Source organism: Leptosomus discolor, chromosome 1 (genome assembly GCF_034619465.1).
Source record: "Leptosomus discolor isolate bLepDis1 chromosome 1, bLepDis1.hap2, whole genome shotgun sequence".
Classification (NCBI taxonomy): domain Eukaryota; kingdom Metazoa; phylum Chordata; class Aves; order Leptosomiformes; family Leptosomidae; genus Leptosomus; species Leptosomus discolor.
In genome coordinates, this window is record NC_141391.1 from 214,162,017 (window position 1) to 214,188,375 (window position 26,359).

General features: G+C 41.8%; 1 protein-coding gene across 1 annotated transcript in view; it reads right to left on the bottom strand.

Moving 5' to 3' along the window:
- Nucleotides 1–26,359, bottom strand: part of TAF3 (TATA-box binding protein associated factor 3) — a 120,283-nt gene that overhangs the window by 24,469 nt on the left and 69,455 nt on the right. Inside the window, exon 3 of the mRNA XM_086474861.1 lies at nucleotides 4,086–5,902. Coding sequence (XP_086330987.1) covers nucleotides 4,086–5,902 — 1,817 coding nt within the window. The remainder of the gene's footprint in view (nucleotides 1–4,085; nucleotides 5,903–26,359) is intronic.

Consider the following 26,359-nt stretch of genomic DNA (forward strand, 5'->3'; position numbering starts at 1 on the left):
AAACAATCACTTAGCTGAATCTGGTCCGGAAACTTTAAGACACAAAAATAGTACATATGCACTAAATGGAAACCCAAGCGACTCTCAGTGGGAGAAATCTGTTTTAAAAAGCTTTCATAAAGAAAGGGAGGGCAAACAATCAATTCAAAGCACAGAAAGCAGCACAGGAGACAGCAGGCCAGAGTGGGAGGACTCAGTTAGGACCTACATTGAGGAACGGTAATGACAAAGTCCCACGTCACGCACCTTGCCCAAAGAATCGGAGCTGCTCATGAGGAAATGCCTACTCCAGAGAGAGAAGGGCTGCAGCCTGAGTAGCACTTCTGTTTCGACACAGTTAACCATGCTTGTCAATAAAGCTCTCCACGGATATGTATTAGCCTACTTCACAGGCCCCTCTCTACGCTTTTGTTTACACATGATTTTTCGTTATGTCATTCCCGTGGACTGTTGCAAGAGCTTTTTTTGCCTCTGGAGCTCCTAATGCCTGCAACAACTTCACTGCCACTTCCCATAGGCAAGTGTCTTAACTGCTTTCCCAGCATTTTAACCTGTAGCATCGTCCACCAGAAAGAGACGTGGAATTGAACCCTGGGTACAGCAGGCTCAGGCACATGGCTTTGCACAGATTATCGTACTGCTTTTCCTCCAGGTTTCTCCTCCTTCCGTAGTGCCTATTTTGAATACAAAGCTTCCTAGGACAGGCCAGGCACTGCTGCTTAGCTTCCAGCACACAGCACAGAAATATACCCATGTCATCCCTCCTTTGTATAAACGCCCTTTGTATTATTATTTGTATACCACCAAGATGTTCTAAACAATGGTGGTGTGGGCTCATGTGGCAGAAGAAAAGCACATACAATACTTCTTTATGCTCAGATACCAACATAGCAGTCTGCTGTGAGAGGAAAACTGGGCTCCACGACAATACTAAATCTTATCCTTTGATACAAGAGGAGCGGAAGCATCTTCCTACAACATGGGTTTGTGTGTAGGGTTTGCATGGCTGGAGCAGAGAGAAAATGAAGGAGCATTCACAGTTATATCCTGCATAGCCTAGTCTTCCTCTATATCGATGCCAGGATTTTGATTCCCAAGTAAGGGCAGTTTACTTCGGGGCAGCTCTGGCAAGCCCTGCCCCGATGCAAGGATGGCTCCATTTCTCGTGAAGCAGTTCCTCAACTACTTTGGTTTACAGCTCAGCGTATTAAGGTTAGCTGAAACTGGGTCAAGCAGCTGCTTCGTGAGCTGCTCAGTCACTCCTCCAGCACGCCCGGTAATCTCCATAGTAGAAGTGGGGTGTAACTACTTCAACCGTTTGCTTTTAATTCGGTACTGCATGCAAGGCAGCACCCCAGCTCACCCTCTCCTTTTCTGGCTCCCAGGGCAGCACCCCAACACTTACTGGGGAGCACAGAGATGCAGGCAAGTCCTGCACAAAAGCTCCTTTTCCTCCGTGCCGCCACTGAACACTTCCAGCATGCAGCCTTCAGCTTCTGCTTTCTGCTATTTATGCAGAGTACTGGTTGCTGTTCTGTGTCTTCCAGCAGTCTGGGGCAAAATTACAGGGAAAACTTGATAAAAAGCTTCAATTCCCCAACAGGATGGGATGCACGCTTAGGTAGTAACTGTAACAATACTCAAAAATGGGAAAATACCTTTGAGTCACTCATTTGCTTAAGTATAGCAATATTAGAAATAGAAATCTGCTATTTTCTACTGACCACCAAGAGCTGAAACTGCCGTTAGCCCAGGAACTCATCTTTCAGGCTGCGCTTACGCCTCCGAAGCAGACGCGCCGCGGAAGGTTAAACGTCCGAGCAGTAACTTGATCGTTTGCTCTTACAGCACAACTGCTGGCTAAATAAGTAATTGTGTGATCTAAAAGCTAAATTAAGGAAACAGGTACTTTTAGGGGTTAAAACGGAAGAGCAGCATTCTGGAGTAATACTGGGAATTGGGGCCAGCAGAAGAGCATTTACAGTGGATTACTAAGCTTCCCAAATCACCAAAGAGGTAAAGTCCAGCAATATAAGACTCCTTTGTAGCTAACTAAAAATACATTGTCAGTGGATTTGTCCAGTTTTATGTATAAGCAATACTTCTTTCACCTGAACTAATACTAGTAGTCATATAAGCCCCTTATTGCCATGTGCTGCATTTTTTTTGCTAATCTTCAAGGATTTAGCTTCTTTGCCACATACCTCAGGGCACCAACTGATAAAGCTCTAACTCTCCATTTTTCCAGGACACCAGCAGTGCGGCCTTGCAAAAAATGAAAATCGCTCAAGAGATTTAAAGGGGAAATTTATTTTTAAAATCCTGACTTGCAGCAAAGAGGTGGATTTAAAAAAAGCTTATCTATCAAGAATCAGTTTAAATTTTAATTCTATCTGGGGACTCTTTCATGCATTCTAGCTTTAAAGTTTATCTTTTGACAGTGACTTTTTGCCAAGGTAATGGGCAGCTTTGTCAATTTAATTTGTCCAAGTTTTTATTACTGTTGAACTCCTCTTCCTGATACATCTATGTTCAGACTATACCAAAGCATATCTGTTATATTGCTCTAAAGCAAACTAGATATAGAGATTTGCAGAAGAAATGCAAAACTGAATGTATGAAAACCAAGTAACTCACCTCTATTTTATATACACACTTATTTAACTTAAAAAGAAAGCTTTGCAGAAATTCTCAGTGAAATACTGACAAAACACCTCAGGCGTGAGGGGCAGACAGACAAAATGGGGAAGCTGTCAAAGTGTTGCTGCAGTCTAAAACCAGACACTAAATTAACGCAGACAACTGGACCACCACCCTGTCGATCACCGACTCATCCACAGCAAACAAATGTTAGTTCTCCAGATCACCCAGATTCTGCACTGAAAAACCGTATGTCAACTTAAAAAACACGTCAAGTTTTGAAATCAGCACTCTGTTTCAAGTCCAGCAGGTAGCATAACAGGGTACAGTGGCAAAAAAGGAAAGTAAGGAACGTCCCAAATCTGAGCTTGTATGAACTGAGTATTACACTCAAGCAGGATGTAAAGAGCATCTTGGTAAAACCAGAACTTATACAGTGCTTCCTAATGCTGAGGATAGATTAAGGAAATCCTGCATCCAAGGTTATCACATAGGAAGACAATCTCTTTTCTTCTTTTTTCTTCCTTTTTTTTTTTTTTTTTTTTAATATCAACAATTTAATGCGTATTATAAGGTGAAGTGACGAAAAATTAGAGCAAACCCTGAATTAGGGGAGCAGTTTCTAATGGGATTTCAAATCTGATAACATGCAAATACGCTGGTTTCATTTCTTAAATATTAAATATATTCTCAAGATTAGGTGATATTGGAAAGAAGAAATTATCTGTGGCTGATGTAAATCAGTAAGGGTTACAGGAGTGGAAGGAGCTCAACCTACTTGAAAACTAGCTCTCCTCTCTCTCAAGCATAAGACTCAAAACGAAAGGTGACATTTGAACACTTACGACCATAATTTGAAAACAATTTTCTTACTTCAAACAAATTGGAACAACAAGGGGGCGGTCTTGCTAAGAGAGGATTCAGCAGCTCTTCTGAATATCTGAGAAACTGGTGAACTTGTTTATTTGAAGGCAGGCTGCTCCCCATTTCTGGTCATTTACAGGCTTCTACGAGCTTTGAAGCAGCAGACTTGTAGAAACAAAATTTAAAGTTGATATGAAAGGTATAGGGTTGCAGGCCCTACTAGTGGAAATCCACAGAACGACATTTGTGCACTGCAACACTACGCACATGTGTTGTGTGTGTGCTGCTGCTGGGTCTGAGCCTCAGCTTTTCAAAGTGAAAAGCGAGCTGAGGAAAACCAGGGCAATCTCACATTTCAGATTCACAGAATTGACCTTTCATTGTTTTGTCTTCGAAGGAGGTGGGACAAGCCCTGAAACTCTTGGGGGGACACCTTCCTTGGAGCTGTTATTTTTAAAAAACACCAAACCTGTAACCAAACATCTCCTCAAAGCTCTTTAAACAACACTCAGCAGCAAATATAGGAATCCACATGCATTTTTCAAGCAAGTATGCCATCTCGATTCATCTAAACAGCTTACCTTTTCATGTTTGTGTTTCTCTTTTTCTTTCTCTTTCTTTTCTCTTTCTTTCCTCTCCTTTTCCTTCTCCTTCTTTTCCTTTTCTTTGTCTTTCTCCCTTTCTTTCTTCTTCTTCTTCTCTTTTTTGTCTTTCTTCTTCTCTTTTGGTTTCTCTTTGTCCTCAAACAGTTTTTCAGGAAGCATTGGAGACAAGGAAGGTAACATGCTGGGAAGCCTCATGGCAGTTGGTGTGCTGAACAAGGGCAAAGACATTTCTTTGGGAGGTAACACAAGAGGTGCTGATGGAGCCTTTATCTTATCTTCCTTACCCTTATCTTTAAGTTTCTCTTTGTCTTTCTTATCCTTGTCTTTTTTGCCTTTCTCTTTCTCTTTCTTTTTATCTTTATGTTTTTCTCTCTCTTTTTTGGTCGTGCCATCTTTCAACTTTACTTTTGTGTCAGCATCCTCAAAGTCCTTTAGTTTGAATTTATAGGGATCAAGATCATCATCTTTGAGTAGCTCCTTCCACTGAAATTTTGCTTCCTTGTTTCCTTCCTTGTCTTTATCCTTCTCCTTGTTCTTTTCCTTCTCCTTGTTTTTCTCCTTGTTTTTCTCTTTATCTTTTTCCTTTTGTTTTTCTTTCTTCTTCATTTTTGTCTTCAGCTCCTTTTTCAATTTCTTTTTCACTTCTACCGATGAAGCCAACTTGGTTTTCTCCTCATAGACTTTTAGAAGAGGTTCTGGAGTTGGCGGTGAAGCAGAAGGAGAGGAAAAATAAGTGAAGTTGGTAGGGGGATTAGAAGGTGTCCCCATGTTTGCCTTTCGAATGACCTCATCAATTGAGTCATCCATTGTCCATGAAATGTCTGAACTTGAAGTCCCACCTGAAGGAGGTATTGGAGTTGCTCCTGCCTTATTTGCATTATTGGCAGAAACAGAAGGTTTAGGAGTTGTAGTCTCTGAAATAGAAAGTCTTTTAGGACTGGTAAAAATTTCTCCTTCTGATTCAGAACCAGAGGAAAACTCAAAGGGATCCGGTTCTCGTTCTGCACACGCACGAGCAATCACAGCATCAATTGAATCATCAATAGTCTTGTCCATTACCGGTACTTTCTTAGTCTGGTTTTCAATATTTGGCTTGGTGGCAGGCTCAGGTGGCGTCTGCCCTTGTTTTACTTGAATGTTTTCCTTTCCTATCTTGTCACTCAATGCAGCCAGAGGGGTTCGACTTGGTGTTTCAGGCTTGACGGGTGGTTGGGGAACATGAGCAGGAACCTTTGGACTTTTAGGACTTTTTGGGCTCTTGGCGCGACCTGGTGACTTTTTTTCTTTGGATCCGGTTTTTGGTGAACGTATGGGACTTCCAGTTACCACTGGTGAGGGCGTAGTTTTAGGTGATTTTGTCTTCTGTCCCGGAGAACTTGTTTTGGACTTTGTTTTGGGTACAAAGGGCTTTGCTTCTAAAGTTTTGGGGGTTGGCACTTGCGATTTTGCAATGGGAGCCAACATTGGTGGTTCTGGTGAAGGAGGGGCTAAGTCTGTACTGTCCTGAACATGAACTGGAGAAAGCATTGGTGGTACTTTTTGAGTATTTATTGAGCTCAGAGGCTCACGCGGTTCCAAAGCTCCGTCCAAGGTGTCCCCTTTGGAAACAGACAGTTTTGGCCGTTTCACAGGCAGAAATTCCTCAGCATCAGGGCTTTCTAACGGTCTCTTGCTCAGGTAGTTCTCGTCATTAATTGCCTCATCCTCTTCCATCTCTCCCTCTTCTTCCAGTGGCACCTGCATGGCCTCTGCAGATGTACCTCCATCGGTAGGCACCTGTTCCTCCTCCTCTTCTGTAACAAAGAACATTTTAAAAAGCGTTAGGATAATTAAAAATGTGTTTTACAGAAACAACCAAGAATCAGAGCAAATGTTCACGTGCATCTCAGCCCACAAGAGCGAACTGTCCACCTAACAGCTTCTTACTGGTCTACTTGGAAGTAAAGTGTGGCCTCTCCCGTGTCTCACATCAGCCACCATCACAACTGGCAGGTGCCCTCGTTGCAACGTAACGTCAAACCCATGAGCAAAGGGCATGAGGGTGGAGCTCTCCGATGGTGGGAGACCTCGTGGAGCAGGTCCATAGTGTCAGTTCTACCTAAAAACGTCCTGATTATTTCTTACTGCAGTTGTTGGGATTACAGTAACACGAACCTGGTTCATTCTCCTTAAACAAAGGGAGAGAGGTTGAAGCATTTTTTGCTGTTACAAAGTGGACTGCAAAGCATACATCAAAGTAAAATTCATTAGAATTAGCTGTCTTGCTTATATGTCACACAATTTTGACTGCAGATTAACTACTAGGAAAATGTCTTCTTAAACCTGGTTTGTTTTTCCTGAAGCAGCACACACTGAAGGTTAAAGCAGAGGACTAAACCCCATCCAACCTCCCAAGTTCTGTCTCTGATACCATCTTAAGAGCTTGCTGCACACGGACGTTATCTGTTATGATTATACGGGAACACCCCAGCATTGCGTTTGTGCATGTTGGTCTGGATCAGGAGCACGCCTTTGACATGCATCTCCCCATCATCCCTGCTTACTGCTGTTTTGTTTGCATCATGGAGCAATCCTGGAGTGCATATGCTGGCTTCCTGCTGTAGTGAAATCAAAATGAAAGATGTTGCCAGAGGAATACGCCTAACGCACTCCAGTTGCAAGTGGGCATTCAGGCTACGAGATCAAAAAAACAGCTTTTGAAAGTAAGATAAACCTGAAACACGCACAATGAGGACATCAGGCACCAGCATGGACACCACCCGTGTGACTGCTCTGGTTTTTTGTTTAACAGCAATTATTTTTTTTCCTACATGTAACACCATCTTCAGTCCTACACGTGACATCACGGTGCAGAGAAAGGCAAAAATTCACTTGAGATCTCCCAGTAAATCCACGGCAGGTTTGAGAAGAGAACCCGTGATCTCTCCAACTACAGCCAAGCACTTTATCCTCTTGGATACACTTCCTCACTTTCAAAATGGAATTATCCAAGCAGGAAAAAGGATTCTTAGTCTGGAATAAGAACGAGCACACTGGCGTTAACCTGACACATTTATATTTGCTGTAATTACATCATTACACCTATGCCAGTTAACACTCCTGTGTAGACAAGCTCACTTCACTTTACCCCATGTCTCTGTTTACCCACCTGCAAAAACCCATGACATTTTGTCTAGCAGTGTTTCTGCGGAAAGATATCAAGCGCCCTAAGATTCTCACACGAAATATGTAGTAAAAAACATTTATTATGACAGCGGAAAAAACACAATTTCTTAATGAGCAGGTGGTTTTAAAGAAGCAAACACCAAGAAACTTAAAAACGTTATGTTAACCCCATTTAAAGCTTTGTAAGACAGCATCTTTCTGAAATCTCTCTTTTCAAGGCATTTATTTTCAGGTTTTCTGTGCTGGTGTTTCTCTACTGTAATGTGTCAATGCTCTGATTTAGGAGAGTTGAGTCAAGAGCCCTGGGCTGCAGCACAAATCTTGCCAGCATCACAAATTAAGTAAAATGAGCTAGCAACTCTGGCTTTTGCCAGGGCCCAGAGGATTTACAGCAGCCAGCCCAGAGAGGAGACTTTGCCTGAGGATAAAGTCTTAGCCTTCCGTGAAAAACAGAAATGTTAGGGAGTTAGGTTTTGCCTGGTTGGGCACTGACATTAAATTTTTTAAACTGCAAAGTTAGAGTATAACTGAGAAATCACTGTGAACCCAGCCTGCACCTGCTATGGGGGAAAAAAAAACCAGCTTCCAGATCATGGAAGTAATTTCAATCTCTGTTTAAGCTGTTGCAGAAATCAGCTGCCTTCATCTGCTCAAAACTGTTTTGGGGATGAAGAATTAGCATTCATCAGATGTCATATAGCACCGGTTGCTACCGAGCAGTTCCCTCTCAACCTCATTCACCCTAGTTCATCACTGAGAGTTTGTTTTCATTTAAAATTTTAAGGAGTGATAAAATTTAAAGCAAACACCATACTTTAACATTGGGATTTAGAGAAGTCTTCTGTCTCAGCTACAAGATGAAAGTTGTAGCCAAATTCCAACATTAGGAAAGAGAGGGTTTGATCGTGCAGACTTTAGAGATAGCAACATAAACCATTTTAATGTAAAAAACATGGGGATAAAAAGAGTCAACAAAGTGGAAGAGAAACTACTGCAATGAACAGTAAAAAAATTACATTTACTAGAAAAATCAGAACATTTATTTGCTAAAGATTTCTGCCCGGTGTCCGCTTAAATAGCTGCTCTGTTATACCATATATCACTGCAATATTTCATATTTTTGTAACTCCTTCCCATCCCAAGGTGCTTCTCATGTTTTACCTACTCAGGACTGCAGAATACCAGCAGCTGCTGGATCAAAGGCGAAAAAACAGTTTCAGAGAACAGGGACCAGAGTTTTGCACAATAAAAAAAAGAGCAATGCTTATTTTTTTTTTAATAAGGCCAAGTAAAGTTTGCACCGGGCCCACGAAGTTTCTGTGATCTTGTGTGGTGATGCCAGGGAAGGGCAGAAAAGGTTAAAGTGCAGTTTGTAGAGGTGAGGCTAGAAATCGGGGTGTCTTGGCTCCAGCTTTCATGCACATTCCTGCAAGCCACAAAGACAACTTAGTAAGGAAGCAGAAGCATTACGATCCCTTTTATACGGACTTGGATTCCCCAAAACATCTGGAAAAAATTGCCTGGGTCAGTCCTGAACAATCCAGGGACTAAGGAAGTTCACGAGCACTTAACTACTGACACACATTCACCACTTTTCAGACATGCTCAGATGACAATCTGGAATCCTATCGTGGTCAAATGAAACCCAAATTTCTCTTGGAACAAGGCCACGGTCTGATCCTCAGCATGGACTGGTTTTCTGCCAGGCAGCAGCTTTCAAACCTGAGCCACCGCAGCTGTGGCCATGGCAGAAAACAATAAAGCACTTTTTTTTTTTTGGGGGGGGGGAGTTAATTAGAGAAAGTGAAATCTCTGCCTTGCATTCAAGACCTCCAGGCTCCTTTTGGTCCCGAAGGATTCACACCGGAGCAGGATCCAACTATGGGTAAACGCCAGCTGGTAACCATGATCTGCCCGACCCGGCGGTCAGCATTTAAAACCACGCGGCCACTTTTTCACCTTTGTCCATCTCATCCGCCACCCGGCACCTCTGGAGGCGCGATCCTTTGTGCACAGGATTGCTTCTTAACTCTCTTTACTGCCATCTCTCCCTATCTCCAGCCACCTTATTAATGATCCAACTCTTGAGTTAGCATCTATAGGTCAAATGGATATCACCTCGGCCATCTGCCCTAATAACTCTCTCCTGTAATGAAAGGAGACTAGAGCTGTTTGGGAGGTTTCTCAAGATAACAGATACATTTTTTTTTTGTTGTTGTTGTTCTTAGAGAAGTCAGGGCTGGATCAATATTAATGCTTGCATTACTGAAGCTATACAGAGCAATTGCTTATTATGTCAGCCAGCCCGGGTTCAGACGACCCACAGGGTACAGGAGGGATGAGTTCAGCCGTCGCAGCACAGCCCCGAAGGTGAATTTGTCCACTGCTGAAATAAAACAAGCCGATAGCTGCTAGCGTGCTGCTTATGAGAAAACTTTGTTAAGACAGCATTTCTTACTGGAGCGTATCAGGGTGTGTAACGTCGCCAGCGTCTACGTAACAAGTTCTTCACTTTCATGAAAGGCTGATTTTGAAGTTAAGGGAGGATGGAATCCACTCCTCTCCCGACACGGGTCTGCAGCATGATCTCAGGCAGGTCACACTATGCTGTCTTCCCATCCGACAAACAATGATAATTTCATCCCACAGAGGCACTGTAAAAGCTGAACTTGATAAGTACACAGCTCCTCGGGATCTCTGGACAGAAAGGCTTAGAATCCCAAATGCAAGTTACGGGGATCTGTCACCACTTCAAATGCTGGAAAATTTCTTAAGCTGAACAGTTCAGGCAAGAAACCGAAACTCCTGCACCTTTTTAAGGAAAAATCACTAAAGAAGCACAAAATTTCTTTCTTGGTACATCACTTTTCTGTAGCACAGCAGCGACTCCAAAACCAAAGGCTTATTGAATATATACCTTCTTAATTTGGTCACGGCTCAGGTTCAGGACAGCAATACTCAACACTTCAGTAATGAACTTCCACTGAGGGACTGTTTGTCCCTAAAACCAACACAGGGGTACAGAAGGAACAGCAATTCTGCCTTTATTGCAGAAAAAGAAGTGCAATCTGTACCGCACTATCTTGCTCTCCTGGCTTATTAGAGGAGGCTACACACAGTGCTCTCTCAGCAACTGGTCAGATGAAAGTGAAGGCAGGAAAAAACAGATGCAAAACTCTTCTGATTGAAGAGAAAGGCACCTATGTACAAGCATTCTTCAAGCAAGAAAACCTACTTTATATATATACATAAAAAATATAAATACACACATATAAAATCAAAATTGAGATAATTTTAGTCATTACCAGACTTTTTACTTGGTAGCTTCAGAGACAGCTGCGTAAGCACTTACAGCAAGACAATGTCCTAGAGAACGTAGCACAGGTTGGGACAGACAAAATCTTTGCTCACCTCCTGGCCCTGCCAAAAACTTAAGCAAAGTTCCAGTCTCTCTTCTGGAAACTTGACTAATATTTCCCTATGTCACTGGGTGGTGCTAGGTTAAAACCATCTAGCTAAGACCTGGAGATCTAAGAATAAACCAGTATTTCTTAGGTATAAGATGAAGCAGAGTCAGGATACACTGGCCTAAATCTGGGCACCACTTGCTCAAGAAAGCATAACATGATGTTGGTAACAGCAGCCTCTTACCTCCAATGCAATGGCTAATGTATTAATTGCACAAAGCTCTGGCAGGTAACAGTTCCTGTGGAAGCCAACTCTTGTTATTATAATAATGCAAGATTTTGCATTTGATATGTGATATTCACTTTAGTATGGCAGGTAAACAGTATCAGCTATCAGGGCAGGCCCATTAAGGACACAATTCTGAATGAGCAGATGTTTCCATGCAATTCATACACGTCTATTTTCAGCAATTAAATTTCTTCCATAACCTTTTTCTTTTTAAACGGAATTTGAACATTTTATTTTCTAACGGAACGCAAAACGGCCAAATAAAGATCTATCAGCAGATCACGCATTTCTGTCACGCATAGTTCTGCCCATACCAAGTATGAGCTCTGCATGGTACCAAGTACCTAAGTATGGAAGTTGAAAGGGTCACAGGTCTTTAAGGAAAATAAGGACTCGTGAAAGGAAATAATGTGGCAGCGCCAGCACTGAAATCTTCAACCCACCTTTCTTTCCAAGCGTATGCTCCTTAGGAGCGCATGGACACCGAGCTGAAGGTTTTATACCCAAGTTCAGCCTCTCAAATGCAAGAAAGGAAGTGATTGTTCCCACCCAACATATGAAACTTTTTAGTGAAAAAAAAAAGAAAAAAACAACCAAAAAACTTCCTGCAGACTTCCAGAATAATTTTCCTATTGTCTAGATAAAGCGTGAGACTAAGCCAAAGGTATCTTTTGGGACATTTTAAGTCACTAAGTCAAGCTCTTAACATCCCTATCGTATCCTAGTAAGCAGGGGCTTTTGACTTCTGTTAGAAGTGAAAAGATTTTTTCTTACGCCATGATAGGCTTTATCTCTTTGACTTGTAATAACAATGGCCTTTCCCCAAAACAAACAGAAAGTGTGCTTGTAGTCCATAAAGGAAATTAATAGAAGAGCAACAAAATTCAATCCTGATATCCTACAGGCCACTATCCTCATACCCTAATGCAAAAAGAACACACTAAGATACCGGCAATACATTTTGAGCTTAAAATGCCCGTTTTTATATAGATATATATGTGTGTGTGCGTATGGCTTTTATAGATACATAGATATATAGATATATATAAAAATATATATACATTTCTCTGCCATATGAACCAACTGATCCTGATGTGACTTGTTTACCAAACAGGTGATACACCGACAGATTTCTCTTCTACTGCGTAAAGGAGATCAACCAACCTATTACCAACTCCTGACATTTTCCAACTGACACTTTCTATGGGAAGAGAGCTGGTAAGAGAGCACCATCACGGAGCTCAACTTCCACACGTCTCAAATTTTTCCACTGCCATTGCCAGCGAGTTCATTCCAGTGCCTTCTGGGAATGGTCTACAGCGCACAAACCACAAGTACATTAAAAAAAGGGAAAGCTTTCAGGTGTGGCTAGTGATTTTGCATACGTAACTGAAACGCCATAAAGAGGATGTTAAAGATGCCTGAAGTTAAGCATCCAGACTTGTTAGTCACATTGGAAAATTTTGGCCCAAATGCTGGGTGGTGCCTTCAACCATCAGTATTAGCCAGGATTGAGCTTGGAGGTGTTCAACAGGACTGAGAGACTTGATGTATACGTTTATCAATCACACCAAAAGTAGTTATTAACCTGTCCAAGAAGCTACAAATGGTCAACCAAACCCTCCTCCATCCCTAATGATAAAATACATCCATCCATTTTGGAATATAGATGATATCAATAATTTGGTTCAGGACTCACAAATTTCCAGACCAATTCTGTTTGTTACCTCTTCACCCCGTTGAACAACTGCTTCACACTCTTGATTAGGCATTTCTTGGTATGAAATCAACGGAGATGAACTATTGAACACAAGCATGAGAACAAGATATTGATAGTTTGCCAGGAACAGACCACAACCACTAAAGCTGTAGTTCTATATCGCAGCGTTGCTTTAAAAAGAAACACTCCCATCCTTTCTTTCATCCTGGTTCAAGCATTTGTGCAGGAGAATGGGGAACTAATCAAGGCCAAAATAAAAACGATTGTTAGTCTGAACTCGAACCACCAATCCGGTCTGTCATGACACGACTCAAACTTTTGGGTTAGAACAAGCCAGAGGAAAGTCTGTACCTCCTTTCTTATATCATCACCTTGCCCCTTCTCCATAGTGAAGTCACGTAATGAGCTAACCCAGATTGAAATATATCTGGGGGATGCAAGAAAAAAAAAAAAATGTATTTTTCGGTCCAGTTGGCAAAGGAAAAAGCCCACCTTAGGATCACACAAGCCTAAGGGTGTGGGAAGGAAGAGGAGAGATGTGCGGAGCATCACTCTTCGGGCATCAGATCCTGGCAAAAGGTATAATGTGCAATTTTGGCTTCCAGTGCTGCTTTAGGATACTGGATGCAATGAGAATAACGCTTCTAAATACTTACTAGTGGAGGTCCTCATTATAATACTTTTTAGAATATGCAATGTTTACGAAGCCAAACTACCCAGGATTCTTAAAATGACACACCCAGCTTCCTGCTGAAGACAGAAAAACATCGTTGGCAGATTGTTATCAGCTACACTCACAATCTCTGACCTGACAAAATATCAGTCTTGCATTTGTGATGCACATAGCAAGCAAAAACGTGTTTCTGTCTAAATACAAAAAGGGAGACTTTATTTTCGCTTTGACTTTTTAATAGTGGCTCAACAGTTTTTGTAGATCACACACAGATGCACGAACAAATGCAGGTTCATGGCAATGCTACGCTAATGTGCCTGGAGCTGCCACGCAGACTTCGGATGGAGAATAAAAACAACCACAGAAGCACCTTTAGGAAGTGATGGAGCAAGAAGACCCGTGAGAACCAGCCAGCTCCCTATCAGCAGGGCAGCCTTGGTTCAGTCACTTTGGTGTTGCTCTGAATTACCTGCGATTGAGGCTCTCCCCTGAAACCTGCAGAACAGAGGGTGATGTGAAAACCACCGCCGTTCGATCAAAACATACAGCCAGGGACAGAAAACTGCCATAGCAAAATCTGGATTAATCTGCCTGCTTTTTATTTTACTTTTTACTCCCTCTGGGGTGAATGAGCCTTAACAGAACTGGGAACTCGCCCCGAAGTACGTGTGCAGGCACAGACGTTTTCTCTTTAAAGGAACATTTTGACTTCTAAAAATGAAATTATTAGCAAAGACAAGGTAATTAGGCAATGACAATTCATAGAGTACAACCAATCAATAACAGAGTACATTAGCAAGACTGACAGAGGTGTGAAGCCGATACATTATAAATGGCTCTATACTGACCTGTAAAAATGCAGCGTTTCCCTAGCATTCGGCACAATAAAAAACTAAAATGCTATATAAGCAAGCCAACCTGAAATGACACCTAGTATTATAAATGGCCTAATCTATATGTTAATACTGTTGTATCACATAACTGCAGCAAGACTAAGATAACAATATGACTTTGGGGTTTCTATGGCTACATCCTGGGCTAACGTGCCTGAAAGGGCTTGCTGCTGACACCACACAAGCTTTCTGAGTGCTTCTCTTTGGTTATTTATGATATGATTTATGATAACGACAACATCTCCTATTTTCTCCCCTTGTCAGATACAATAAATTGCCATCGTTAATCACCGTTCTTGCTTCAGCTATGATTACAATAGTATAATAGGGCCTAGCTATGGTAATACTGTGTATTAAGGTGTTTTTCCCCCCCTTTAAAGAAATATGCACAAGTAGATCTTTGTAGCCGATGTCAGTACCTGTAGTATTATAATAATCTTCCCCAGAGTATTTCTGGATGAGAATTTCTGTTACAACTATGATTTGGCACAGCTCCTCTTGCAAAGATAGAATTTATGATCTAAAGACTCAAAATCCACATCGTATTATCTGTACCTAACAATTCTCAAATATAATACGAGGGGTTTATATATATTTTTCTTGACAAAAGGAAAGCAGACGGTCAGTCTTTTCACTTTGCACCTCCGTATCTTATCTTCCTGGTCAAGCTTTCCAAACCAGCTTTTCAAGTATCACAAATCTTACTAAAAACAAAACCACTGAACCTATATAAACATTTGGAAGGATTTTACAGTGCCTTTCCTTTTATATACTACGGTATTGTATAAGAAAATATACTGTTCTACTTTCAATAAAATCCTGTGCTAAAAATCCCCGGACTTCTACAAATATTTTAGGAAGCAACTGTTTATACCTCCTAGCAGAGGAACAAACTCGTTGTTTATTACACTGGGGTACCCGTACCTCTGCTATACTAATAATTTTCATCTGGCATTGCAGAATCTGTTTGAGTCCTTCACAGATTTGCAATCTACATATGCATCCAGGTACTTGGATTGAGAAGTAAGAAAATACAGTGATTATTTAATAACTTATCTTGCAGCTAAGCTAAAGAACCCCAAAAATGGAAAGGCATAATCATTCTGTAGACATCACATTTTTCTTTTACCGTATTGCGTTAGACCTCACCCTTTCTTCCCAAAAGTTCAAAATTTAAAACCCCAAAAGCTTTGTAATGGTCTCATGACGGGGGAACTGTGGTTTAGGGTGCAGGTGCTAGGATTTAAGAGTTGCATTTCTTGTCCTCAGGAGTCTCAGAGACAGCAAGTAAGAGACAGACATGATGGCACAACGGGGTACTTTAGACTGTATTACTAAGCATATTCCTATTTCTGCTGCTGCTATAAATAGTGAACATGCCCTTCAGCCCAGTGATCGTTAGTGACGCGACTCGTTGGTTTTGTGGCAAAGGCAGAAGAGATGGGAGGGGAGACAGTGGCAATACTGGTCAGCACAGGGAAGATGGTTGGCGTATAAGGGGTAGCGTGGAAGAAATGGGAAGATGAAGACAGTGGTCTCCTATCAAATGATTATCTTATCTCAAAGTTCTGAGGATAAGCATGGACATTGCTGAGCTAGGTGTGGTACAAAATCCACAAGGAGGGAGAACACCTCTGGCAGACGAGGTCTGCGATCAGCTACAATTACCTGCGTCTGCCTGTAACTCTCTTTACTCCCCCAGAAGTAAACCTGGGCTATTTTGGGTATTAATCTGTTACACACTTGCTCACATGATGGAGCTTCTGCAGAAACGCATTACCGGAAGGAAGCTTTGGTTCAACGCAACTTAAAGACCATCATCACTCTTGCTCTGCAGGACAAAGATGCAACTTTGCCATCGTAAAAAGGCTGTGAGCGTTTGTATCACCTTCAAATAACTTTTTAGTTCAACGACTCATTTAGCCATTAATTGCCTTTCCTCTCCTCTTCTTATTGCGCATTACTTGCAATTGCAAGGGCACGTTCGAAACCAAATGATAAGCTGCTCAGGGCAAGAACCGTATCTGTATTTTTCAAAGCGCTGTGGTTACTTCTGGGCACTATAAAAAAAACACCAACAACAGAGCACGTATTTAGATACTCTTCCATCCGTTTCACATTTGATTGTCTTCATTGGATAAGAAAGGGAAATTAAGTATTTTCTCAGCAATAAAAAAACAGTTTATAAAAATGAGAAAGACTGGAGGAAGGAGACATTTATTTTCAATATAAGAATTGAGATGTATAAAAATGTCAACCAGGTCCTGTGCTGTAGAATAAACTGGAAAAAAATCTGCCTACACTGTTAGGCAAACCCCTGATCTGCGGTATCTATTCATAGTGGCACAAATGAACGTAAGTGACTGAAATTTAATTTAAAAAAAAAAAAAAGTCCCACCATTGACTGGAAACTCCCACTAATGCAAACAGAGTTGGTACATCTTCGAAGTACAAAAAGGCATGTGTTCACCCTCTCTCTGAATATATGTTAACACACCATCTGCAAGTGTTTACCAAACATTCCAGCTGTTGGGAATGGGTGTATCAGCCCATTTCTTTAAGGATACCAGCAGCAATTAGTAATGTTTTTGCCATCCAGAGCAACGTGTTTATTCAAACAGTTGCTAACTCAGAAATACAAATGCAGTTCCAGCTTACGACTTTGAACAGCATCCAGAGCCTTCAGGAATACGTGCTGACAACGCACACCCTGGGACTTCAGTGCTCGGAATTGGTAGTAGTGTGTCTTGGTACATACATGAAAACCCACGTTTGCTGGGAAGAATTCTGAGATACAATACGAATCCCATAACAAATATAATCTTCTTGATCTAGCAGAGAAGGAAATCACTGATGATAAGGTTTTAATAAAGCTTGACAAGCCTCAAAATTAAATTTGCTGGGAAAGGTTCACCCCCGAAACAGATACTTTCAAGCGGTCTTCACGAAAGAAGCCAAGGCAAGACTTAAAGAGAGGAAAATGTTTACTTTAAGAGTTTTTTTCCTTACAGCTACAAATCCGATTAGTGACTCTCTTTGTCTTTCAGCCTCTCTGCTTTATTCTGTATGGGAGCACATGTGTGTCCCTGGCTCTCCCTGTAACCCTGCCCTGCGAAAGGTGCCCATAGGCAGACAGAAAACTAATCAAGGCAGCGCGATCACCTATACAGCAGCGCGTCCCAAGCGGCACTCAACAGCCATCTGAAACCCCCTCCGACAGCCCTACGCCACGGTGGGTTCAAAATGCTGCTGTCAGCACCGCTGGAAAAAAAGTGCTCCGAGAGCATGGGGTGACTGTGCTGAGTAATAATTCTGCGGGCAGCTTCCCACTCCAGCAAGGAGCCCAGTTCAGGAGGCTGCAGGAAAATTTAAACCACAACCAATTTAAAACCTCTGCTTTTTTTTTTTTGTTGTTCTTTCTTTTTTTTTTTTTTTTTTTACAGCGACCTTATAATTTTTCAGGGACAGCTGCTAAAATCTATTGCTTCTTTCCGTAGGACCTCATGGATCACAGCAACATCTTCACATAAATCTCTCTTCCAAGGGAGCTCAGAGGCTAAAAACAGAGCAGAGGAGTCTGTTAGATGCTCTCGCCATACAAGAGCTTTTTTTGGGGGACAACTGGAAAGACCTCGTGGTCTTTTGCAAAGCCACAGCCACAAAACAATCCTATGCTTCTGCAGTTGCTGCAAGCCTTTGTAGGACAATTAAGCTAAGCAAAAAGCAGTGCCAAAAAAACCCAGAGAAAAAAATAAAAGAGGGATTCAGAGATATCAGTCCTGCATGTACACTAGGAGAGCTGGCCACGAAGGTGAAATGATTTGTGATAAGCTCCTCTTGGTATCGCTTGCAATGGATGCAAATAACAGAGGATGTTTTTGTGGAAACGTTAGGCAAGTTTCAAAATATTGTCTCTGTTTAGAAACATTCCAACCCATTTTTTTAAAATAAAAAAATTACAGCTTTGACCATGACCTCAAAGCCAACGTTGCGTGATGCTGCACTTGACACTCAACTCACTCTTAAGTACGCAGCAGCCTTGAGTTTGGTGCAAGGTCTGCCCCAGCGCTCCCAATGACCTTGGCAAAATTCTTAAAACAAAACAAAACCCAAACTAAAAAACACATAAAAAAAACCCTTCAGGACCTCAGGCTCTAAAGCTATTTTAGAATTAGCTTTGAATAATTGTCCCACAATAGGAGTTTTCTTGATTAATTGCTTAAGATAAGGCCTCCTTTTCCTTGCTGGCCTCCAGTGACTCCCTCTACTTCCCATAATCACTTTTGTCTCAGTCTCCTGTTCACTGGGAACTGCTAAGAGAAAAATCAGAGATACACCAACTCCATTACCTGAGGATTAGCCGCAAGATAACCCTATGTATTCCATTACTGACCATTATTTGAGTAATTATTCAATCAAGTTTAGACTATGTGAAAGATGCACTAATTGTTTTGCAAAGCTTGCTCAAGTTGTATATCTAAGGGATGCAACTTGTGTCCTTTAACAAAACAAAAAATGAGGTGCTGATTGCAAAGGAAAATGAGAAGTGGTTTTGTATTGAATTCTGCCTTTTTTTTTTTAAAAAAAGAACTAATTAGGCTTAACTAGGAGTTAAGGACCTATTTTGATCAAGTTTCTGCACAAGCTGGATTGTATATATACTTGATTACAGAAATTTTGTAGGATATTTCTTTTCCATCAGAATTATTTAAAAAACGGTACTCGGCTGTTAGTTTTCCAGCAGTTTATGAGATAAGCATCCTGAAGATAGGGAAAGCAAGCATAGTGGAGAAACAAACAAAGAGCCAGTAACCAAAGGCTTAATTTAAACAAGAAACTTGTGCACACACATCGGTACCAGACTTAGAGGGCTTGATACCCTGATTTAAACTGAATTAATGTCTTTTAGCTAAGTAATATTTTTCTTGGACACACGGGAGAAATGAAAAAAAAAAAAAAACCTCTATGAAAACAAATTTAGCGAAGGAATTGGCTTCAGTAGGCAGTTTTATGTAACATTAACTTTCCACTCAGACATAAAAAAAAAACTTTCATTTTAGAGTCGTCGGATTCCCATGTAATCTTCCCGTTTCATAGACCTGAGACGGGTATGCTACTAGGTGACTGCCGAGAGGGAACTGAAATCTCCAGGGATACCAGCCAACGCTCTACAAAGACACCCAAAGAAGCCACAAGCTAACGACAACTTCCTCATCTCAAGATACAAAACTTCCCTTAGCTATCAGACGCCGCAAAACCATTTACAGCTGAGGCAAAACTCATCTGTAGCTATTTATTTGACCTTCTTGTTGCCACACTTTCTAAACACGTGTCCTTAAAACCGCCACTGTCAAACAAAATCTATAGCCTTTATTTCTAAAAGCCCATCAGCCTTCCAGCTCCAGCAGATCTCATGTAATACCTCGTATAAGCTATTTTCTGGACATGGTTTCCTCAAAATTATAAGCGCCATATAAGTCATTGATGGATATAACCAGCTCTTGCTGGCATCTGGAGGGTTAGTTTGGCAATTTCTAACCTGAGTTGCTTGATGGTCTTCCAGCTCTTGGCTAATGCAGATAAAGCTTCCACATGGCTTCCATAACCTCAGACCTTTCCCACCTCTGTCATCCCGAGTTTTGGGGGGGTGGAAGGGAGGTTTATCTATGGGAGTGAGCACAAACTGTTGGTATTCTCAGGATTCAGGCAGAACAAAGCGTGCTCAGCCGTGGCAAGAGAGCTCCTTCCAAGCCAGGATTAAAGTCAGTGGTAGGGAAGCTTGGGGTTTAATGGAAAATTGTTGCAGAGTACGCTCAGCCAAACACCTTTGCTGATGAACGGGACTTGAAATTCGGTGGGGAGGGGATTATCTTCCTGCCATGGCATGTAATTTTTAAGAACACCTCCCTATTAATCCAGTTACGTGCCAAACAGTAAGCAGCAGTTTGACCCAAATCCTATTAGCAACAACAATCTGTCGTTACCTCTTCTCCCCAAAATGAAATATGCTCTGGGATGTGTTACACAGAAGTAAATTGAAATGCAGGAGGTTTTCTGCACTAATTTCTCCCACCTCCCAATTCAGATTGTACATTCACGGGGCAGGGATCTGAATTATGTTGGTAAAGCACTGCCTTCACCAACACTGCTGCACAAATAAATCATGAATATAAACGACACTGAAGATCTTCTTTCCCATTTCTTTGTTTCTTCTTTTTGTTCTGATTCTCTGTTTTCTCTCATCCTTGTGTTTTCCTCCTTTTGTTCAGTCTTCCAAAACCCAGAAAATGCTAGGTTTTCTGTATTGCAATTGTTCTGCCTTCTCCCATCCCTCACTCTAAGCTTTCTCTTCTAATAGCATTTAACAGAAAGATAAAAAATAGAAGAGGGAAGCACACATTTGCTTTTTGTGTCACTCAGGACATTTTCATGACGGAGACTGGTGGCCAAAGGCAAGACGGAAGCAAAGGGTAAAGGACAAAACATCCAGGAAGCCCATGAAACACAGGAATGTAAGAAGCAGTAAAAAGAGGGAGAGGAGATAAAGAGGAGTTATGCTAAACAAGCATTGCAGTAGCAAAATGAGGAAGATGGGACAAACAAGGATGCTGTGGACACAATGTCAAAGCGGCTGAGGAACAAGCCAGAATGTAAATGGTCAGCAGTCGCTTGCTAGTTTGGTTTCTCCATCACATGATGCTAAATCCTACAAGTTTTGGTCCTCAAACACTCATTTAGGGAGAGTCTCCTCACTCCTGAGTTCTTCCATCTCACACTTGTCCCTGCAGATACCGTGGCTTCAGTTCTTACACACATCTTATGCACAAAATAAAAAATGCCTGAGGATACTCTTGGGTAAGAAACTGTTCAGATGTGACGTATTTCAGCAGTTACTAAAACGTAACCACACTTCAAATTCTCATGAAGCATTCACTACTTTTGGCAAGGATTTAGATACTAACTTTTAGATACATAACTTTTGCAGATCCTGCTTTATTATTCATATGTTATAGTAGAAACCAGGAATAGCTGAAAAATCTCAGTTTGGTCACGAAGTTATTGGCTTGCTTAAAATGGTGAATTCCGTCTCACCATGCCAAACCACGAGAATATATCTGTCTAGCACATTACGGCCAAGATGAATTAGCTTAAAAACTCTTGGGTTTTTCTGGTTTCTAATATAATGCTCAAGAGGATGAAATTGCTTGCAATGATCAGCAGTTTGGGACATGGGGTACCGACACTGTCTAATACAGAGTACCTTAGAGTACAGTTGCACGTTACCCTTGCTTCAAGCACTGCCATGCTCTGACATAAGTCTTTAGCAATGATTTGGATGAGGGGATGGAGTGCACCCTTAGTAAGTTTGCAGATGACAACAAGCTGGGTGGAAGTGTCGATCTGCTTGAGGGTAGGGAAGCCCTACAGAGGGATCTGGATAGGCTGGATTGCTGGGCCAAGGCCAGTTCCATGAGTTTCAATAAGGCCAAGTGCTGGGTCCTGCACTTTGGCCACAACAACCCCCAGAAGCGCTACAGGCTTGGAGAGGAGTGGCTGGAGAGATGCCAGGCAGAGAGGGACCTAGGGGTGCTGGTCGACAGCCGGCTGAACATGGGCCAGCAGTGTGCCCAGGTGGACAAGAAGGCCAACAGCATCCTGGCCTGGATCAGCAATGGTGTGGTCAGCAGGAGCAGGGAGGTGATCGTGCCCCTGTACTGGGCACTGGTGAGGCTGCACCTTGAGTGCTGTGTCCAGTTTTGGGCCCCTCTCTACAAGAAGGATGCGGGGAGGGTACAGAGATGGGCTACCAAGCTAGTAAAGGATTTGGAGCGTGTCTTGTACGAGGAATGGCTGAGGGATCTGGGGCTGTTTAGCCTGGAGAAGAGAAGGCTGAGGGGAGACCTTATCACACTCTACAACTACCTGAAAGGAGGTTGTAGCAAGGTGGGGGTCGGTCTGTTCTCCCTAGTAACAAGTGACAGAACAAGGGGAAATGGCCTTAAGCTGCACCAGGGGAGGTTCAGGCTGGATATTAGGAAGAATTTCTTTACTGAAAGGGTTGTCAGGCACTGGAACAGCCTGCCCAGGGAGGTGGTGGAGTCACCATCCCTAGAGGTGTTTAAGAGATAGGTAGGTGTTGTACTTAGCGACATGGTTTAGTGGTGTTGGTAGAGTCAGGACAAGGGTTGGACTCGATGATCTTGAAGGTCTCTTCCAACTGAAACTGTTCTATGATTCTATGATCTGTTCAGTGGCTGTGCCGCCATAAGACAAATCAGATAACCCTTTCGGGATGCTTGAGTACCGATTCAGCCTCTTGCTGCAGATGGAGAAAGTTCAGGAGACTTACTCAGATCTCCTACTTTGCAGTAGGACAGAGGATTCTTTTTCCAACTGGGGCAGGAGATGTATTTCTTTTTCCTGAATGGCATCTTTGACTCAGCAGAGATCACATCTCAATTTACCTTCTAAATTCTGTTTTGTTTCCCTCTCTTTACACCGTATTATTCCCTAATAAAGTGGAAGAAGGAACACCTCCCTCCCACCAAGAATTGTCACTGCTCTGAGCTGAAACACAGACAGAAGGATAAGAACTTCACATAATGTCTAGAAATCTCTCTCAAAGATGAAGTATCACTGAAGTGTACTCTGTGTACACCCAGGAACTCATTAAGTTAAATCAAAATGACCTCTAGAACTGTGGGATAAAGTAACAAGAAAAATAAAGCATTAGGAATTTTAAAACAATAACTACTTGCTTCCTTTTGCCATAAATTCTCTGTGGGTCTCTAGGATACATCTGCTGCTGTGGGATAAATATCTTGTCCTCTGGCTATTAGAGGTTACCTACAAAAATCTAAAATTTACTCAGCTAGTAAACAGCACAGAAAGCTGTTTAAAAAATCAAGGTGCCTTACAGGGAGAGAGAAATCTAACCATAAAATTTGTGAGCAAGAACAAGAACACCTTCTTAATCCTCTAAGTAAGAAACATGTTGTCAGGACTTGCATCTATGCCTTTTGCAAATTAGAAAGGAAAAAAAGTCAGCTATGGTCAAAAGCATAAGGAACTGGGAGGAGAAAAGAGAGGTAACAATTTTAGTCAAGACACCTGAGAAACTGTAAGTACATTATTCCCATTTTCAATACATTACACCACTGAGAGAGAATATTACCCTTGACATATACCAGACATGCTGAATGACAGAGTGGCGAAAAATAACATTTATCATAAGCAGTATGATTAATAAGCTCTATGACTGCTCAAGAATAGCAGGTATTTAGAGACACAAGATACTGTATTCAGAATAAAAGTCTAAATTCATTCTTGCTCAGGAATAGTATTTTTGCCAAGCCACCATTTTGGGAATTTTCTATTACCAAGACCAGATATTTCGGGACAACCTGCTCATGGCACAGCCACATATTTTTACAGGCTCTTCCTCCACAAATGGTGAAGAATTTGCACAGACAAACACTATCTGGGGTCTCATCTTATAGAGGAAAAATCAACAGGGCTCAGAAAGGACAAACTGTTTATGCATGGTTACTGTCACACAAAATACTGGTGGCAGAGGTGAGTATCAGAAGTATAGGATGGGTTTGGAAACCTAACACTGAACCTCCATCAGCTCATCGTTTGCTTAAAAGAAGGTGTAATCTGGCTAATCAGATATTTTTTTATACAGTCAGGAAGAGAAAGAGTCCATCTCTCACTCCTTGGATTAGGGGAGACCCCTCAAAAAAAAAAAAGGAAATGGTGTTTGTTCACCTGCAGCATGATCCTGCATCTCTTCTTAGGACAGACAAGCTCCTCCTCCCACTGAAACCATCAACAGTTTCTTCTGGCAGAAAGAATAGTTTATTTCCTTGCAATTCATTAGCTACTTTGGGCACTGGGCTATGACCGATTTGAGAATGACCATCACTCTGTGGCTGATGCTCCATTCAGAAAAGGTATGGTTTTTAATTTTAAACTAAATCGCCAAAGGACTGTGAGATTGTAACATCCACTTTTTGTACCACATCCTTCTCCCCGCCTCCATCCCTCCCCAGTGCGGATTAGGATGGGGAGAGGGATGAATTATCTCCGGTGAACTATAAAAGATAGAATTGATTTTTGGTAAGAACTCCAAGGAAGTTCTTAATACCGCCTTATCTTGGTGAGTAATACAGAAATGTTCCTCCGCTGAGTGAGCGCCTATCTTCGAAGCTATCCTTGCCAATGTTATCTCTACAGAAAAGCAGCTTTGAAGGACAGAAAACAGCCTATGTTCCCCATTGGTCACAACAGAGTTGTGTCAAAACTTGTAATACAGAATTTAGGTTCTACACTAGATATTTCCATAACTTAGGGGAATTCAACAAGTTTGCTGCTGTGACGCTACCATGGGGCCAAGATAAGATTTGCTCATCTTGTGTAATGAAATTTAGTAACTACGATGCACTTCAGAGCACCTGCACAAACCTAGGGATGTGGCACCGCCCGAATTCACAAAGTCTTGCACGCTAACGTTTTTATTACAGTGTGAATTTGTGAAGCCTCTTTAAATAAACTTTAAAAATCCATCTTCTTTAAGTATTTCTTGAAGAAAGGCAGCAAAGTCTAGGTTTACAAGGAGAAGCAATCTCCTATTAACTAGTAAGAACAGATGGAAAAAACAGACATAGTTTTGGATGCACAAGTTAGTCGTCATGACAGAGGCTTGTGTGCTTGAAAGTTTTTTTGTTTGGTTTTTTCCTGACCATAATACAAGGGCTAAGAGGAGGTACCACCTTGTCCTACAACCTGGGTGATCTTGGCTGCAACATTATCAACACTGTCTTACCCCTAATAACTTAGGTTAGCCCCCCTACCCTACTTCTGAGTGTTTAGATAAATTGGTTGATTTTCTGAGAAACAGAAGCCTTTGATTCAAAAGTTCCCATTTCTAAGACAAGCTCATTTCAATGTCAATGAAGCGCCAAACATCATCTTCTTGCCAGTCCAGGGTTATGCTTGCGTATACTACTTTCCTCTCTACTATCCGTCCTTGACAATTAGCAAGGAGAATACAGAAAGCATCTTGCAGCTCCTCTAAAAACAATCCTCTGCTGCAGCCGAGCAGTCTCGAGAAAAACAAAAACTTTTTGGTCATCTGCCGAAGCCAGTAATTCTGTTCTTTGGACTCCCAGGATTTCTGCTATCTGATGGAATATTTAAGCAGAGACTTCATTCCCCCGGCAGAGTGCCGACAGCTCAGCCACTCCACTCCGGTGTTCAATGAGCTCTTGTGTTCTATTACAGAAGAAATGCGATTTTCTGCCCAGCTGGAAAATGATACTTCTTCCTAGTGCAGAGATTTTTACCCCACTCTAACCCGTCTAAATAGGTCACAGTCACATTTTCACAATACTACCAATATATCCCTTCAGAAAAGGCAAAAGCTTATTGCACTGAGGGCAAAGACTATCTAACGTGGACTACTGCAGACTCTCTCCTTAGCAAGGAAAAATAAACAAATCGAACTAAGAAAGACGTTACATCTCTCAACAAAACCTCTTCCTCCGATCCGGTGGGTTGGAATAGCCCTCCCGTATCTCTTTCTCTCATCAACTTTCTTATTTCAAGGAGATTTGAAGGCCCCGCTCTGCCAGTGACCAGCTTGGCGGCGCTTGACAAGACACAGCTCTGCGCCTTCCTCCCACCCTCTATCACATGGGGATTATTGATATTTCTCCCCAAGTGCTTTGAGCTCTCTGCACGTACCAGGAAGCCTTATTTATTCATTTGCCTGCCCCAAATGAAACAAGCTCTGTCAATCCTACTGGGCAGGATGCTGTAGCGTCACTGTTCTACACAGGGCGAGTCTGACAAAAAATGGAGACGTCCAAAAATGTTAGGAGTTTGAGGTTTAGTGAGATGTCTTGAGGAAACAAAAAGGGTGATGTTGTTTAATTTCTTCGTCAGATGTCTTCCGTGCATGCTTTTCTTACGCTGTTTTACCAGTCAAATACAGTAATCAAGCAATGGTTAACGTGCCCTCCAAAAGCACACGCTGTTCCTAGCTACCTTGGTGTAAATCTAGACTAAGCTTAAAAAAGCCAAGAGACTTACACCCTGC